Source organism: Ascidiella aspersa, chromosome 5 (assembly GCF_963924565.1).
Source record: "Ascidiella aspersa chromosome 5, kaAscAspe10.2, whole genome shotgun sequence".
NCBI classification, from domain to species: domain Eukaryota; kingdom Metazoa; phylum Chordata; class Ascidiacea; order Phlebobranchia; family Ascidiidae; genus Ascidiella; species Ascidiella aspersa.
This window is the reverse complement of record NC_139451.1, coordinates 6,110,731-6,125,833: the sequence shown is the minus strand read 5'-3', so window position 1 is coordinate 6,125,833 and position 15,103 is coordinate 6,110,731. Positions and strand designations below refer to the sequence as shown.

The 15,103-nt window shown below is 36.5% G+C and overlaps 1 protein-coding gene across 3 annotated transcripts in view; it reads right to left on the bottom strand.

Moving 5' to 3' along the window:
* LOC146141628 (palladin-like) overlaps positions 1-14,881 on the bottom strand; it is a 34,809-nt gene extending 19,928 nt beyond the window's left edge. For all 3 annotated transcript variants that reach the window (XM_083389767.1, XM_083389769.1, XM_083389768.1), the window contains exons 1-3: positions 14,788-14,881; positions 13,613-13,803; positions 11,535-11,651 (exon numbers count right to left, since the gene is read on the bottom strand). In XM_083389767.1, the coding sequence (XP_083245893.1) occupies positions 11,535-11,651; positions 13,613-13,803; positions 14,788-14,792 (313 nt within the window). In that variant the 5' untranslated portion in view covers positions 14,793-14,881. The remainder of the gene's footprint in view (positions 1-11,534; positions 11,652-13,612; positions 13,804-14,787) is intronic.
* Between the last annotated feature and the right edge of the window lie 222 nt (positions 14,882-15,103).

Genomic DNA, 15,103 nt, shown 5'->3' with positions numbered 1-15,103 from the left:
CTTCACCGAATATTTCCATCAATGATACAAGCAACAATTTTCAATTAAGATTTGCGTTCCAACGCAGACCATTTTACATTGAAAAAAGTATAGTACGTTAACACTTCGTGATAACTAAACTTTTTACACTATAGCAAAATGTTGTCTAATATCTTGGAAAAATCTCCTGTAAAAGTTTAATTTTTTTTTTTTTTTGTTTGTTTGAGTGTAGTAAAGACGTCATTTAGTATCGGATTAGAACGCTCACTTTTCGTAAATATCGGGTATCGTTATAAAATGTCAAGTATCAGACATTTTCCCTACTGACAAGCGGTAAATAACAGAAACACAAACAAAACCTTTGGGGTCATAACTATAGTCAGCGTATGTTGCACTGAATATGTGATAGTGGAAATCACCTTGACCCTTGCAAGATAGATATCGACCTCAATTCCTGATTTATTGATACTGTTTCGTTGTTTATTCAGATATACTGACGATGCCTTGGCTGGCGAAATGTATATATATATATGTATCTTGTAAGATTTTTTAATAGTGTCTGACATGAATTTCTAGCTTTGGTATAGTATTCTGCTAATCAGAGTATAGCTAAATATGCTAACTTTTCAGTGTGCAAATCTGCAATGCTGACTCTTAACGATGAAAGCTACAACAGTACTTTTTTCACCTTTTTTCGACAACTGAAATGTCTAGAATTTAAGCAATACGGTAAAAGCTTTGCTGACAAAAATACTTTATAGTTTGATTTAGGTTGAAGCGAAGACATCTATTCTATGTGAACTACTGCCGTCGGCCACCAAACCAATTCAAATTGACACCCAATTTCAGGCCGCGAAAAGCGTTGACCATCAACTTGGTAATTTCAAGGATGTTTGCCATAAAAGAGTGACCTCATAACATTTTGTTACGTCACAGCGGCTATGGATACTACGTGAATATCTCACTTTTTTCACTATATATAAATATCTGGCTTACTACTCTACACACATAAACGTTGTATTGGTAGACGGCATGTTCTTTCAATCGGGCTTGTTAAATCACGTTTCGAGTACACTTGTGATTAACACGCCTACTCAAAATAAGCAAGTATCTTTAGTCGCCTTTCAGTGGCTATTCGAAGTTTGAACAGCAAATTATTTAAACTGATAAACTTATCCGATTATAAGCAATTACTCAAGTATAAATGACATGAACGTGTCAATAAGTCAAGTCATTTGTCCAAAAGACCTAAGGTAAGTCAAGTCATTTAAAAACAGTGACTTATTTCCACCTTAACTAGTTCTCATTCTCCTAAATCGCTTAAAGCAGTGTTTCTCAGCCCCTGGATCGCGACCCCATAATTGTTCACCCTTTGTTTAGGTTTGGTCCACGACTTCTGAGCAAAGATTGGTTTTGAGTAAAACTGCTCCAAAATATAAAAAGGCTACAAAAGCATTACGAAAAACTTCAGTGAAGTGAATTGGGTCGCCAATCTTCGCTGTCATACTTACGCTTTATTTTTGGATGGCCACTAAAAATGGTTGAGAAAGGCTGGTATAGAGATATCACACTATATGTCTAATAATCAAAAACATCCCTTCTGGTAATTGAAATTAATAACCAACGGTTCGGCAACTTATATTCAAACCGCCTTCTTCAGAGTGTATGACAACGAACTATATGTTTATTGTTTTCTAGCATATTAAAGTCACTAACATCATCGTCAGTTTTCCAAATTCAAATAATTCGGTTTAAAAAATCGCCTTTCTGCACTTTCAAACTTAAGCTGTATCGTTTATGAAACTGCAACTCCTACAAATGCTTACAACACTCAATTTAATAATTTAAGGCTTGCCATACATGCTTAATATGTAATTTAGGTTAAAATGCACTGGCATTTTGTTGGTTTTATTCTGACTCACCAATATGCTTCCTGATTATGTAGCACACTATGGTAGGTTCTATGCTTAATTAATAAAATTTGCCCACGTAATTTGTCGCAGTAAACCTTTAATATTAAAGCTCATACAAAGCGGAAAACCTGCTGCAAGAGTTAAATCCTATCAATGTTCTTACGCTAGCGACGTTAATATTTATTTTACGTCCACTACAAAATCTGAACCTTTTTACTCCATAATTGACATTCAATATTCATAAACAATTGGCAGTCTTGGACAAAGTATTTGTTAACTATACCTCAAAGACGTATTGTGTGCCAGAAATCTTCACAACCATAAAAAAACGTGCGAGATATCAATCTCTTTGCACTGCATAAAGCTAGGAACGACAATGGAAAGGATACTAGTAATGCAAATTCGTGCAGACACGGCGTGATACTGTGACGTAACAGACCACAATTGATACTGTTCGAAATGTCCTTCCGTTATGTTTGTTACGTACACAATCAGTGACAACAATTTCCTAATTAAGTCTCTAGACTTCCAAGTACTGTAGCGAGACAATACTGGTCGTGATAAAAGCAAATAAACATAAAAGAGAAAAAAACCTAAGCTATTCTAACGTTTTCTGGGCGACTTACGTAAAATGCAAATCACGGTAGTTTTCTCATATAAAATTAAAGCCAATTACGTTTTAAATATTACTTTAATCAGTTAAAAAAATACTTATTTTTTTTTATTTTTTACATGTTTCGGTGGCTAGTATCATTAAACCAAGTTGAAAACTGACGATGTTGAATACTTTTTCACGATGTCCTCTATCAGTTGATTTTCGTCATACAAAGCATCAATTAGTTTAAGGTTTAGGTAATCTTAAGGTAAAAATTGCAATGCTCCAAATATACCAATGCGACAGAAAACCGTAAGAGCAATGCTTACATTACTTCCAACTCGTCTGTTTGGAGTAAGGCGTGTATGAAGAAATAAATTCATACAGGTTTAATACTTTGTCTCGTCGTACCACGACAGCCAATAATATTGTACGTTATTAGCACTGCTTAATGTGTGTTAGTGTTACGTTCTTGGTCATACAAAACTAGATATATATATATTTTTCTATGTTTAACCAGCCACTATAGCGTCAAACTATTTATTTTAAGATTCGTTCTATGTCTATCTACAAACTCCAAACAGTATCTTAACAATTATGCGAATCTTTAACAACACGATATCTACTTCAGTATGGGTTTTGATATTCATTCTACGTCTAACTACAACCTCCAATCATTAACCGAAATTTATGCCAAATGGTACCTACTTCTGTGTAGGCTTTCTTGATATTCATTCTAAGTTTAACTACAACTTCAATCCATTATGCCCTAAGTTTATTGCCAGTCACTCGATTGCCTACAATACACTCGCAATCACACAGCGCGTCTTTATTGAATCTTCGCCTTCAAATATGTACAGACGCAACAGGCTTCGCAAATAAGCCAAATCCTAACAAGACACTCTCCTGTTTGCCTTTCCACAGCCGAAAGGGAACGACTAAAAGTCCATTAATATTGCCCGGGCGATAATATCCAAGGCGCTCTACGAAAGAGCTCCGTTGCGGCTTTATTAAACGCAATTAAACCCAATTAACTTCGACCGCAAATGGCGAAAAACGAACCGTCGAACTAAATGCGCTTTTACGTGCTCGCCCACGCGTAACGTGCGCACCCATGCGTGGCCTTGACGGCATTGTGACGTGATTAAGGCCATTGTGCGCTTGCTGCAGTCCTGTGAAGTTCTCGCGGTCGTAAAAAATGCAACAACTAGAAAAGATGTGCCAACAATGGATTGCGTTTAAACAAGTTTTTAGGTTTTTGCAAAATTCCGACTTTGAAATTCCAAAGCGTTTCTCGTAATTTTCACTGTGCAGTAATTAACGAATTAGGAATTTCGGAATAACATACAATTTTTGATGGCAATTATAGTAATATAAAAACCACAAAATTAAAAAAACATGTATTTCGCTTAAGTTTTTTAGAATGAAGTTGGTGTAAAAATACCATTTTATATCGATTTTGGGTTACATTTGCTTGAATCTAATTGGTCAAATTCAGTTCCGTCTGCTTTGACTGGGTGGCCGACTGCAGTAGTTTATATAGTTAGATTTGTTATGATTCGTTCTGAATAAGATTTCTCCAACCTTGAGAAAATTGCGGGAGAAATACAAATATATGACTCATATAAGTTAAATTCGGACTTAAAATTGCTAATTACTTATTTGTGATTTGTTCACTTTAGGCTTGCAAAAAGTTCACTTAAGAAATTTGGTTCGCCAGAGCTTTTTAGCTTTAGTATTTGGGTTTCCGCGAACAACTGTTGAAAAACACTGCGCTAGTTTGAATCTTTAAAGACGTTAGTTGATACCTATCTTTGAAAAATTTACGACTTTTTTCTAAGTCAAAACAGAAGCAACATACATTGTTTGACGCGATATGAAATAATAATTTGTAAAGTATTTGTAAAGTCATATAATCGATTTACCCAAAACACGTCACTGAAATCGTTTCAAGGTGAACGTATGTGTTTCTAGTCGAGTCTTGTTGCGTTCAATGCGAAAGCTGTTGATTTATTGTTATCAATTTGTTGATGGACACTTTTTTATGTGTGCATCGAAAATATTGAGCAACCTTGTGAGTTGATACAACACACAACAATACGCATAGGTAACCTAATCAACATTGGTCAATAATTGACGATTCATTCAACACTTTCAGTGTTACAACCCGGACCAATTGAATCCACTGGCGTTTCTTATAGACGTATTTATGCCATATCTGATTTTGTTTACATGTTTTGGATGAGCTATTTCTTACGTAAAGCCTGTGAAACGCATATAGAATACGTAATAACGTCATTTTTTTTCGTTACCTAATAACGTATTTAGCGATGTATGCACGGATGTGTAATGTCACTTAAAAAAATGACTGTCAACGCCCAATAGGTCGAGTAAATCGACTTTAAAAAGACGTTTCGATGCGCACTTGTATCATCATCTGTTAATGTGACTAAAATATATCCAAAACTCACTTACAAAAAGTGGAACGCAATAATTAGGCTTGGATAGAATTTTTACCACTATTATATTGAGTCAAAAGACGTTTCACCCGGCCTGCCATTTAATCTATAAAGAGATATACCCCGGGAAGTTCAACCTATATGCGATTATAATAATTACAGCGTTATGGGAGGTCGCCGGGTTATATTCACAGTAATGTGCGCCTGTCAGTCAAGTTCCCACAAAGCTAGTTCTTTCACACGCTAAACAAGCCACGTCTAGGTCGTGTAAAGCAAAGGTTCTCAAACTATGCATCGCGGCGCCCTAGTGCGTCGTTTTAATTATCCAAGGGCATCGTACAACGGTTCATTTTTGTATAAAGCCAATTTTGTGTTTCGTTTAAAAGTGAACTTTTTTATTGTCTGGTATAAGCGATTTTTTTCACGTTAAAAGGCGTTTTTTACAAGTATGTTGGAACCAAGTTTTACAAGTATAAATAAACCAAGTTTGATGTACGAATTTGAGTGAAAATCAGTAAAATTCATTTTGCGGAAAGCGTCAAAAATCTAGTTTTCTAAAGGCTTTTTTGCAAGAAAAAAATTTTAAAAACCACTGGTGTAAACTAATAAAAGTACACGGCATTTTCCGGACTTCGCTTCTGTACAAGCTATAAACGACTACTTAAGCAAAATGACGGCGCTTTGAATAGCGCAACCTGTGCTACAAGTTCCCTATGAATAGGAGAAGTCGGTTTGAGGAAACGTAGACATTTCCTCGAACAGCCCAGCTGCGCTCACCGCTAATATAAACCACGCGGTTGTGGATTAATTCATCTATGGCTCGGCGTTTCAAGGCAAAAATAGGCGGATATTTGTTACTCCTATAGTACAACTAACGCAACCCCTACATTTAAACCAGGGAATTCTGATATTTAGCAGTTTATTCGGACAACGATATCCGATATTACGGACCAAAACGATTACAACCCGATCCGATACCAAATGACGTCATTACTATGCCCCTCATGCTCACAGACGAATTTGAAACGTAGAAAGTAATTTCTCGGTTATTAGGCCTAATTTGCTTGGGCCGTAAAAAGTTAAGTAACATCCAGTTGTTCACCTAGCATTCTTTGCTAAATTTAGCTTTCAAGGTAAAAAAAATAGTATTTTATAAATAAAAAATGGCATCGATAAATCGGCTAAAGTGTCAAAAATTATTTTTTTAGCGTTTGATGAATATCGCTACTTTTGCAATGCAAATTATTGTCGTCACAATTTTAAAACATTAGCTGAATCGTGACATATTTTGTGAAACACTAAATTTTTTTTTTGTACTCGTTTTTATTTATCGATAATGTGAAGCGTTACTGCGTCTGGTTTAACTACCACGTCCAGGTGTAGTCTAGAGACTTTATCGACTCCCATAAAACAAGGAAGTAGTTTCTCCTTTTTGTCTGTTTTCCCGACATTCTTGGGCCCTGTGCAATTGTACGCTTGACTAGTCACGCCCCTATAGTAGCTATAAAGTCATCTTAAGCAACTTTGAACCAGTGTAAGTTAAGAGTTAGCAGATACAATATTTAACGTTATGCAAGATATCTCACAGATGTTTTCCTTTACGGAACAGGTAAATACATTACGTCACGCTGTATAGCTCTTTGTATTTACCAATTTAATTGCGTGTTGTACTTTCCAAAGTCAATTCTCCTGAAAAGACATCGCCCTGTGCTTTACGGAACTATCTAAAGTGCAATGGCACGGACTTTATTTTTGCTACTTTTGCTACATGTCACTGTATAAGGCACCAAATCCAATTGTTCGCCAATTGTAGTCAACGGATCTATCAACATACAATGCACAGTGCCGTAAACTTTTATCCGCTCGAAATAGTGATTGCCAAGACTAATTTCTCTTACAAACAGCATATCAAGGCAAAAGCACGAAACCATCATATACTTACGAAAGGGTTAAAGTAATTCTAAATAATTATGCCCCATAAAAATGATTTCTACTTCGCTGTACTCTACGAAACGTTTTCCTTTATTTCGACCGAAAAAGGAGAATTTTACCAATAAGACAAATAGCATCTATAAATCTCATGATTTATATGATCCTTGTCTACGTATGGCTTTCGCAATTTTCCTAAATATTGGGAAAAAATTATCTCAGAATCGCTACACCATTCGGGACCCGCAATTAAACCACACTGCAACACAATTTGGGCGTTACGACCAATGGATTAAGAAACCTTAATCTACTTTATTTATCTTCTAGTGTCTTCCCTAAACTTATCGCAAGAAAAATACGCCAATATAAAACTTTATACTCGACAAATAACCCGCAAAGTGGTAACCTCTTTATCATCTTAAATCGTTTTTAAACCACTTGTAACTGAGATACCCTGCGTGTCCCTTACTTACTTACTGGCTAGTAACGCGAGCAAAAAAACGTCCTTAAGCCTACAAAAAATACAGCATTTTGATACAAGTGAGTATCGGAACGTCGTTTTTGAGATGATATCGGTTTAATCGGCCTATTTGTCTTTAGCATTCATTTTCAAGCTACGTTAGAGATTCGTGCATAGCGTACCTAAATACACAAACAGCATTTTTTTATATTGATAAATTCGCGGTATACCGTCATCCCTTTGTACGAAACTACAAAAAGTTTTTCGTTATTCGTAGTAGGAATATCATACAGAGATAGGTTTCATTTTAAATCACCACTTTAAAAATAAATAAAGATTTGGAACGTTCGAAATTCTACCTGCTTATATATGGGCTTTAGTAAGACGTATAGTAAAAAAAAGAAGCCCACACAAAAGTAGGTAACATTTGGAACGTTTCAAATATCTCTTTATTTATCTGTTCAACATCAGCGTGTTTAAAAATTGAATCAAAGAGAGTTTGGAAACGTTCACAAAATGCTACCTACTTCTGAAAACAGGCTTTGATTTTCCTACTATACGTCTTACTATAAATCCGCAGTTTCTAAATCTTCAACTTTCAAAATAATGCTCAAAACCATTCGTAACTCAAAGCACGGCAATCGATCATCTGATAGCAGTGCAACTACACGGCATTAGCTTGAGCGACGTTTAACATACCGTCCCAGCCGGGCAGCTCACGAAGGCCTCGCGTCTGCGTTTTTCGCCGAAAAAGGAAAGTAAGCGGTGCTATGACGTCACTTCGCGCATGGCTGCGCGTCGCGCTTGGCTACACTTGCACTTGTCCTATGTTGTTGCTTAGGGCGGTTCGTATTGAGGGCTGTAGCGACTTGGATTGCATGTTGCGACGCATTTACAAACTCTTTCCGATTGATGTATGCAATTTTGGGCTGACCGAGTGTCCTATGATTTCTGTATATGGGCTGACGCGCGAAATGCAAACATAAAGCAGCAATTGGACGTTTTTATTCTTAACCTAGAGTAAATTTACGAGTTTTCTTTTCAAATGGACATAATACAGCATACCATTTCGATGTAATAAATACAATCCTTGCCTTATGACCTACATTTACATTTATGCAGCGCAAAAATGCAAAACAATTGAAGCAATTGATCGTTTAGTGCCAACTTACGGTGGTTAACGTACGAGTTATATTTTCAAATGGACAAAATACATCATGCCATTACGATGATGTATGCCCCATGATTCCTTTTAGTGGTTTACGCGCAAAAATGAACAAATTGCAGCAATGGGCGCGTTGTTTTTAACTTGGGCTGATTGACCGCCTAATTTCGTTTACACAACTTCAGCAGAGCGTCCTAAATAATAGTCATTTTAATTTCCAAGGGCATCGCCCAATGATTTCGTTTCGTATCTTAACTTTGGTGGTGATATATATAGACGACGCAAAAATGTCTGTACTTTCGAACCACGTGATTTCCCGAGGCCACCAAATTGATTTTGGCGTCGCGTCTACAGTATATAATAGCCCAAAAGTCGCACTACAGGAAAATATTATTTTTGGAATCTTAGAACATTCGCAAGAAGGATAACACCATGAAGATCAAAACAGACGCGATTCTCTCGGCATGCTACAAGCACTTGCCCAAGGACTAGAGGCCATACGTTATCTCTAATTATTTTCGCGTTTTTTCTTGCATTTTTGCGTTTCTGTTTTTCCGTATATTGTACTACAAGTGTTCGGAGTCATTCACCCTGAACAAGGCGATTTGAATGGGTTGCCGAAACGTTGGTTTACAATTACAGTTTTTAGGAGCTGTTTTTGATTGTTATTAATGGTTGTGGTAATTTATACAAGGCCTGAAAATATGTTCTTATCCCTTGATATGTGCAATTGAAATAATTGTAACGAAAAAACTTTAGCTATTCCATTTCCTGTTACGCAAACCAATAAGTAACAGCGTTCTCTTTTAAATTATTCCAAGATTGTTCCGACCTGTCATGTCTTTATTGGGTTTTCGCTTAAAGCGAATTTTCATAGCATTTGATTTTTCTCAAAATGTTTTACAGACGAACGATAATGTCACCGATAGCGACGTTTTATGCGCACCTCACAGCACACAAACATCTTGACATTGCAATGTTTTATTTGTAGTAATTACATTTAACAAATGAGTATTACTAATTAAAGTATAAATGTCATTTAAATATGTGAGTCGGTTTCCACGTTTGAATGGTGTGAGATTCCACGTTAAAAAAACACGATTTTGTGCCATAGGGTGGAAATTTTTACCTTAACTACCCAATGGTGGGAAATTCCACCATGATTTTTGGACGGGGTGGCTTTCTCCACACTTTCAAGGTCAGAGGATGGAGATTTCCACGCTATAAATCTCATGCTTTTGTGTTGGTGGAAAATTACACGCTTAGAAGTTTTATTTCCACCTTTTTACACATGATGGTGGTTTCCACCATAAGGTGGATAAGTACAACCCCTAAATTTTACAGTGCGTACATATTATATGCATTTATATGTTTAATTATGTTTTACTTTTTATTATTTGTATACGTTTTGTGCTAAAAATAAAACGTTTCGATGGACACTTAGTGAAAATACTTTAAAATGCAACATTTAAAATGTTTAGCAAGCTCTGAGGAATGCTGATGTAATCGAAACAATATATACTCTTGTAGAAAAGTTGCAACATTTTATGTTTAAGAATATAGACTTGCAGCACTGGAAAGATCTTTAAGTATCCGACGTCAGTTTCTACTGCTGTGATGTCTTTAGACATCATATTGACTTAAGTGCACTTGAGACTCGTATTTCAAACAACTTAATAAGGTTAAGTCGTTCTGCTGACGTCACTTGCCCTTGTATTGCCTATATCTGATTTTCACTTATATCTCTTGACCGCATTTTCCGTTGTTAGTGCTTTGGATTTTCGATTTGTGACGGAAGCTAATTAACTTGAATTACAATCTTTGGCCGGTTTGCCACATTCGAAAATAGTATTAAACAATTAACAAAAAATACCTTTTCCTCTTGACCTAGTTCATTTAACATGTTTGTAAATAGATCAGCCCTCAAATAATTCCTAAATAAACACTCCAGTATTATGTTTTAAAATAAATCCACTTAATAAAACTGTTTTGGTTTTTAACATAATTACGGTATTGACATATTTTCACAAACAGCAGAATAGTCCAGCAAAGCTAGTAATTCAGGCAAGACACTTTAACATTTACAGTAAATATGCTGTTACTGTTGAGAAATTGAAGTCGACATTAATCTTGCAAGGGTTAAGGTGATATCCAATATTACAAGTTCAGTGCAACATATTTTCTTTCCGTTTTATTTAAAGTTGCTCTAATGCAGGGGTCCGCAAATACTTTTTGGCACGACCCAAAATTACTTCAGAGGTCTCGCGACCCAAATACTTCGAGTTGTTTTTAATAAAAGTTTTTTTTTTGCTAAAAACATCGCAGTAGTTCGGATGACAAATATGATTTAGCAACCAATATGTGTTTCTGGGGTTGCAACTTCCCACCATAACCCGTTCAACCCCGTCCGCTACCTTAGCCTAATTAGTGCAATAACTACTGGCAAAGTGTGTTATGATTTTTGGCGCAACTCACTAGAAATGCACGAATTCTATCAATCCAAATAGGAAACTCAACATAAGCTTAAAATTATAAGGCGCGGATCTAAGGATATTTTTACCTTGGCAATACAAATTTCAAGACAGAGGTCGGCAACCATTACCTAGTCGCGGGCCGAACTAAACTAAGCAAGCTCTCGACAAGCCGTTTTAAATTTCCACTAAAAGTTTGGTATAAAAACGTTTGACCTTTAAGCGCTTTAATATTATAACTCTTAAGCATGGACGGACCTAAATGTTTGATCCAGTTGAAAATGAGGTTACACTACAACAGGAAGCAAAAAAATGAGTTGTTTGGTTTAAATAGGCAAACTTACGCATTTGGTACACACAAAATAAAATATGTATATTACAGCTTTCGCGACCCAAGCTAGATGGTCCTGCGACCCAAAATGATTCGCAACCCACTATTTGCGGACCCCTGCTCTAATGTACCACGGCCATATCCTTCTTTTTAAAAACAATTTTAAATATTCTAAGACAACTTCCATCGGCGGGATTCGAACCCAAGGCTCTTGGAAATACCAGCGACCAACCTTTAACGACGAGTTTACACGAAGTGGTAGCTGTTCCGGCCTTGTTTGAAGCTTCGCACATGAACCGTCCAGTATCCTCCGGGAACGCTTCGCCAATCACAAGCGTGGCAATCTCACCTGCGTATGACGTCATAGTAGAAGTTTTTTTAAATGTAAACAACATGGTTTCGGGCCGCTTTTCTAGGGCTTTAATGTGTGCAAATTGGTAGCGGTAAAATAATTGTGCTGTCAGTTTGGGAGAATTAGGGTTTATTGAGAAACACAGTTTGTAATAGACTTTTATTATTTTAATTGGATAAAACAAATGTTTTTTTACTCGGCTTGTTTAAAACCGACTCCACAGTCTTGATTTCAACAACTTGTGGACCTCAGATCTTACTATTACGATTATCCACGAGTAAAACATAATTCGCAATCTAGTTCAGTGGTTCCCAAACTTTTATATTCCGTGGCCTACTTTTTTTTAAACTGATTGTGGCCCACATTGTGCCGTAATCTTTTTTTATCCCCTTTAGCCCATCATCCAAATAAGATATAATAACCAGGGTGTTACAAATATAGCAAAATTGCCTGTCTGCACTTACCGCCTACATAGTCGGACAATTTCACAATGAATGCATTGATTCTAACAACATCCAAATAAATTTTTTTACTTCCGGTTCATTTTTAGATTGGAATTAATTACTCTATGACAACAAACTGAATAGAAAGTAAACTGCCGTGACGTGAGATTTTGCCTTTACAAGTAAACTGCCATGACGTGAGATTTTGCCTTTACGTAGTTAAAAAAAGCCATAATAAGGAAAATAGCTTCGTTCCTATATAGTTTTAGATATGCTTACAATTATTTTTTTTTAAATATCTAGTTGCAATATTTCCGAATAGCTCTATGGCCCACTGAAAATAGTCTTGTGGCCCACAGTTTGGGAAACCACTGATCTGGTTAAGAAATATCAATGATATTTTAAATGCCTTCGTAAGGAACTACCATTCCTAAACAATCCACTGACGCACTTGTTATACGACTATAGAATTTGAGACTATCGTCATTTTGTACTAATAATAGAATATTCGTCATTCCAGTAGATTTGAACAAATACGTAATACAATTCGGTGGCTATTTCGCCATTTCCATGACTCATACTTTGGTGTTCCCTGAGGGACTTTTATTGAAATAGTTTTTTAATAAATAAAGTGTTTAACACAGGTCGCTTTAAACTTTACCTCGAAAAATAATTTTACCGCTTTTCAATTATCACATCATGATAACAATACTACATTTTCATCACAAGATAACGATATTACAATAACAACTTCAACAACAGTGTATGCCTGGCCGAGGTCGTGAGTTCGAACCTCACTGCATCCTAGATGTTTCTAGCTTGGCCTTGCTTTCACAACAACAACAAAAAACACTAGAAAATTTGGCTGTCATTGCTCCCTTAGCTATAAAGGTTCCCCACCCCTGCCTTAGAACAATCGACACGTTACAGGCAGTCGAGGATGTAGGATTCTTTTTTGTGGGGGGAGCGAGGGGGCGTGAAATTTTATTCAGAGATGAAGTCACAAAGTTACGTAATTAGGTAACGTCGCAAAGTTAGGTTGAAGAGGTGTTACTTTTAACTAAAAATATATATTGCAAAGACGTGATTGATTTGCGCAAGGCGAAAAACGCCTTTATAGCGTTTAAGTTGTCAAAACTTTCAGTTTAGATGGTTCGCAAGACGCCTTGGATTAAAACAATTTTTTAACATATAGTTAAGAAGTCCCAAAAAATTAATCCAGTTTCAATTTTTTTGGCTTTTAAGTAGTTAAGGTAGGCAAAAATACAGTTAAGGGGCTATGGCTACGTGTCCCATCTGGATCCGCCTGTGATTATAGGTAATAACAGTTGCTTTTAAGTCTGCAATTCGACATTTGGGTTTAAAATATACCTATTTACAGTTTAAATTCTAGTGTTATTCATACTTAGTATCAATCCAAATTTTCAGATCGGCTTAGTTTTCGTCTGCTATCTTTCAAATTCTACCTTATCATGACACAAACTAAAACAATCGCCTACAGTTACGTCCCAATACCTCTATGCAGCAACCGGAAGTCGGGCGAATCCTCGATGACGTCACCCTCCCTTGTCCACGTGATCACGGGCGGGGGAACCCCCTTGACGCGACACTCGAGAACAATGCATTCTCCTTGTGACGTAGACAAGTCTTTGAGGGCTTTGTGGAATTTCGGGGCGACAAACAAATCTCGTCCACCTTCGTTTTTACTAAAGGAAAAAAGTTTTTGGATAAAAAGAGAATGCAAATTTTAACAAGCTTAGCCAAGAATTTATGTTTTGCCTATACTTTTAAGGTTCAATCAAGATCGCCGTGTTAGATACCCGCATGATTTGTAAATGCCACAAAGCTAACACATAAACGATACCTTAGAATTTTACAGTATTTTTAAAACAATAAGAAATATATGTATTATGAACAAACTATTACTATGGGGTATATTTTGCCAGGGAGACGCATTGTTATTATTAGCATAATTGTCATTAGGGGACACTACGAGAAGTAGTGCTGCTTTTTTGCTTTTTTATAGAAAAAACGGCAACACACAGTAAGCCCCGTAGGGTCAGGATATCCAATGCTGAATAATCTATAATACCATAGTATTAACAAAAACAATATAATAAAGCCAAATACACAGTAATATCGACAGAATAAGATCAAAATCGTCGGAATAAGACCTACACTTGTCGGAATAAGTTTTAAATTCATCGAACAATAGCCTAAATGGCCAAAATAAAACTGCAGGGAGAGGGTATGGGTCGATAGAGGACCGTCGGTCTGGCATCGGTCGTTTTGGTGTCGACTTTTGGACGCCCTAGTTTGACCGGCGCCGTTTGGGCGCTGCTGTTTTGGCACCAGATTTTTCCCCTTGTTTTGTATTAATGGAATTAATAGTACTGGTTGAATATTAGGTTAAGGTTAGAACTATTAGTGGAGTTAATGATGTACATAGCGGCGGGGTTTAATGTTAGCTAAAAGATTGTATAGGCCTGATTCTGGCCATTTAAGTCATATTTTGACGGATTAATTTTTAAGGACTTATTCTAATTTGTATGTTATTGTCACTATTGGTTGTTAGTTCTATTTTGGTCTTATTTCAAACTTTGTTTTATGCCGACGTTGATTTTGTTGTTATTATTTCGGTCTTATGGCTGGAGTCCGACCAACCATTTCGTGTCAGTTATTTTGCTCACCTCATCTTGAAGTTGTGCTTCGCGGCAAGGATAATCCAACAACCAGCTTTCTACCGCCACATTACTGCTACCAAACCAACTACAAAAGCCACCTAAACACAAAACGATTCACATTTTATCGTGAGTTCTAGTAATTCGACGAGGTTGGAGACGCGTAGGCATAGTTCCAGTGGTATTATAGAATCAGTACCCTAAAAGGACTTGAAGATAATATGTGCACGTATTTAGCTAAATATCGGCAGTAACCGAACCTGAACCGTTTTTTATAAGATTTTAACGAGCCGAACCGGAACTGAAGAGAATAATTTGAAAGTAC